Source organism: Cynara cardunculus (genome assembly GCF_001531365.2).
Source record: "Cynara cardunculus var. scolymus isolate 2C chromosome LG 5, CcrdV1, whole genome shotgun sequence".
Taxonomy (NCBI): Eukaryota; Viridiplantae; Streptophyta; class Magnoliopsida; order Asterales; family Asteraceae; genus Cynara; species Cynara cardunculus.
Genome location: NC_037532.1, coordinates 11928562 through 11932047, shown reverse-complemented (window position 1 = coordinate 11932047; position 3486 = coordinate 11928562). Strand labels below are relative to the sequence as shown.

Genomic DNA, 3486 nt, shown 5'->3' with positions numbered 1-3486 from the left:
TACATTATTGTTCTTATTGTTTAATTCATTGTTATCTGATTAAAACTGGATTTAACAATATAGTTATATATAAAACAAACATTCCATTAAACAATAAATAAAATTTATAATATGTAGATAACTATTAAAAAGTTGAATACATAACCATTTAATTGATTAAAAGTTAATATATAACACTTAGAAGCTCTAAAAAAATTAACACTTCTAAAAATTACATAAATCTCAAAATTGAAGAACCAAACTTGTAATCATGAAAAATAGAGAAAAAAAATGGTGTAAATGAATAGTGTTACACCAAATTTGGCGTCTTATTATTCATTACACCAAATTTGGTGTCCTATTATCATTACACCAAATTCGGTATCTTACTATTCTTGTACCAAAGTTGGTATCTTACTATTCATTACACCAAATTTGGTGTAAGAAATGGTCTTCCCATTGGGTAGATTTGGTATAACAAGTAATTGTTTGGTGTGAAATTTAGTGTGCCAATTAGAGATGCCTTTAGCACAAGATGAGCCGACCGTTCTAATCGCTGCAATTAGGCCTTGTTTGTTTTATAAAAAGTTCTTATCAGCCTCTTATGTCTAATTCGGTAAAAGGTAGAACATTCAGACTGTTTATTTTTTCCAATTTTTCAGAGACAATTATGTCTTACCGTCCTCTTTTCTGGTAAGAGGTAAACCAACCCCTTGTTTGCCTCTTATTGTTCTCCAGACCCTCAGCAGTTGGCGTTTCTCAATCACTCCTCTCTCAATTAATTAACCTTAATCGATCCTTTCACTTATAGTTGATCCTTATCCAATTGATCCTTTCTCTATATCGATCCTTACCCCATCGATCCTTACCCCTCACAAGTGGATCCTCACCTCTCTCAATCGATTAACCTAAATCGGTCAATGATCAATCGATCCCATGTTGTTGATCTCAATCGATATTAATTGATACCATCGCTCTATCATCGTTCTCCACCAAGTATTTGTAGATTGAAAAAGAAATGTCAGCGTTCCTCACCCAGGTATTTGTTTCTATTAAGTTATATGTTGTCACTAATTTCATGACATGATTGTCATGAACCGTCATGAATTTGTAGATACCCTCTTTCACTAAATTTGGAGTTAGGGCTGCAATCAAATGTCAAATCGGATAGTTTTGTGCTCCTAATGGTTTTGAAGTGTCATGAATTGCTAGTTATAATTTAGATGTAAATTTTGTAATGATGACGAATAAACAGATAAAATTGTATAAATGTATAGATTCAACATTATATTTTGAAGGGTGAAATAGACAATTACACAAATTCAAACATCTATCAGTTTACAAAAACAGTCTTATTGATTCTGCTTTCAGACTTCAGCATCACCTCTTATCAAGCAGAAATGAAATAAGACTTCAGACATCAACACCTCTTAAAAAACAAACACCACCTTAGAGTTTACTATCAATTGTGAAAAGAATAAGCTTAATATGCTTGTCGTCTCAACAATACCTTACTGATTCAAGGAGGTGTAATAGGGAGGGTTTCTTATAAATTATATCAATTAGCTGGGCTTCATATCTCAGGATAGATGATGGTCTACTTATTAACTAAAGATCCTTGTCTATTTGATTATCTTGAGATATTCCACAAGTAACACGGTCCTGTTCTTTTGATCTAAATATAGAACTCTAAAAATTTACCTAAAATATTGAAAAAAAGAAAGAAATGAACATTAGAAATATGCATATGAAATGCAGAGTGTTTGACCTCAAAATAGAAATGTAAAAGTGACCGAGACATAAAGAATTTTTGATACCTGTACATACAATGCATCTGAGCAATCTCTTTTGCTTTTATCCTCACTATTTTCCACAAGCCAGTTTCCCCATTCATTTACCTGCCACACCAATATGATTTCAACCCATTTGCATGCCCTTGATACAGTAAATCGAAGGCAAGATGCATTAAAACACAATAAAGTTTAGTTTAGTTCCTATTTAGTGTAACAAATAATTGTTTTTTCTCGATCAATCAACATCATTTCCTAAACTTGTACCCATTTCTTCCTGGTCTTGTAACATTTGATGACTTGGAGACATATTCATGAAATATTTACAAAATATTTAGAAAAGAGTAAACTTTGCATTAAAATCATCAAATGTTACATTAAATAGAAAATTTTAAACCTTTTTGACACTTCATCATGTAAACTTGAAAATTTTGGAACTTTGTTAAACTTCCTATCACTCTAGATAGGAACTAATACGAACATCATTGCATGTTGCCCGAAAACCAATTCTATAAACAGAAATTGTCGATACATTACCACATGAACAGCTGAGCATCTCACGCATTCCTCGGTATCAAACAACAGCTCAACAGCACGCAAGTAGCATCCTTCAACCATAAGATGATCGTTAACAACAATCCATTTGCAGAAATCAATCAACCCATCCAAAGCAGCCTTCCTCACGTAAGGATACGGGTCCTTAGTGAACCCTAGCAATACCGTGAGCAGAACTGACGGTCGGACTCTAAATTTCTCCGCATCCATTAACAGCCTTTGACGCACAGGCACGCACGGACCGAAGCAGAGCGATAAAAACAATCCCTCTGAAAACGCAGGACCCAAGTCGGAAGCAGAAGCAGGAGCGATGGAAACAAGGGTAGAGAGTGCAAGTCCGGCGGCACGTGGGGGAATGCTGGGGCAGTGAAGGCAGAGCGAGCGGAGTATGGTGGTGACGGTTGGGGAGAAATGGCGGTGGACAATGGAGATTTCACAAAGGAGTGTGATGAAATTGAGAAGGTCGAATTTGGGGTTTATTGTAGCTGTTGATAGAGTTTCTAAGATTTGGAGGATGGAGGAGATGGTTTGATCGGAGGTTGAGGGGTTTAAGATGAGAGATCTTGCCATAGAGAAGGGTTTTAAAGATATCTTTGTCTGAATTCTGAAAATTTGTTCTAAACTCGATAGAAGCTTTTGCTCCATGGCTATGGAGTCTAGGTTGGTCACGAAAGCACTGCAAACAAAGTTTAAAGTTTTCTTTTTTCTGGAGCTTTAGGCGGTAAACTGTATTTTTCTCAGACGTTTCATCGAACACCTTTCAGGCACTCCACAAATCACCATATTTATGTACATCAGCTTAATGCTTTGCCGCCGAGACAAGAACAGAGCTAGGGGGTCGAGACCAGAAGGGCAGAAGAGAGGGAGAACGATAGGTTCAAATTCAATCTTCCAGATTGGAGCAGTAGTGATTTCTTCAAAGGGTTAAATTTTCTTTTAGGCCCAATTGAAACCGTGATTTTAGAACTTGTACCCGGTGTCGAACCCGATACATTTTCATTTCATCTATTAAAGTAAACTACAACTTGGTTTCGTCAGGGTGTATAAAAAACCGATAATTCATGAGAACTGTCCTAACATGTTAAACTGTCAATTCATGAGACTCGTTTAATCCAATCCGCTAACAATTCAATTAAACTTAACCTATCAAACCGTCAATTAA

At 35.7% G+C, this 3486-nt stretch overlaps 1 protein-coding gene across 1 annotated transcript; it reads right to left on the bottom strand.

The window, feature by feature from the left end:
• Positions 1-1668: 1668 nt before the first annotated feature.
• On the bottom strand, positions 1669-3207 carry LOC112512822 (protein SIEL-like). The gene is made up of 3 exons (XM_025118962.1): positions 2307-3207; positions 1797-1877; positions 1669-1680 (listed from the first exon to the last, which is right to left on the bottom strand). The coding sequence occupies exons 1-3, from the start codon at positions 2967-2969 to the stop codon at positions 1669-1671; spliced, it is 756 nt and encodes a 251-aa protein (XP_024974730.1). The 5' UTR covers positions 2970-3207.
• Positions 3208-3486: the final 279 nt, after the last annotated feature.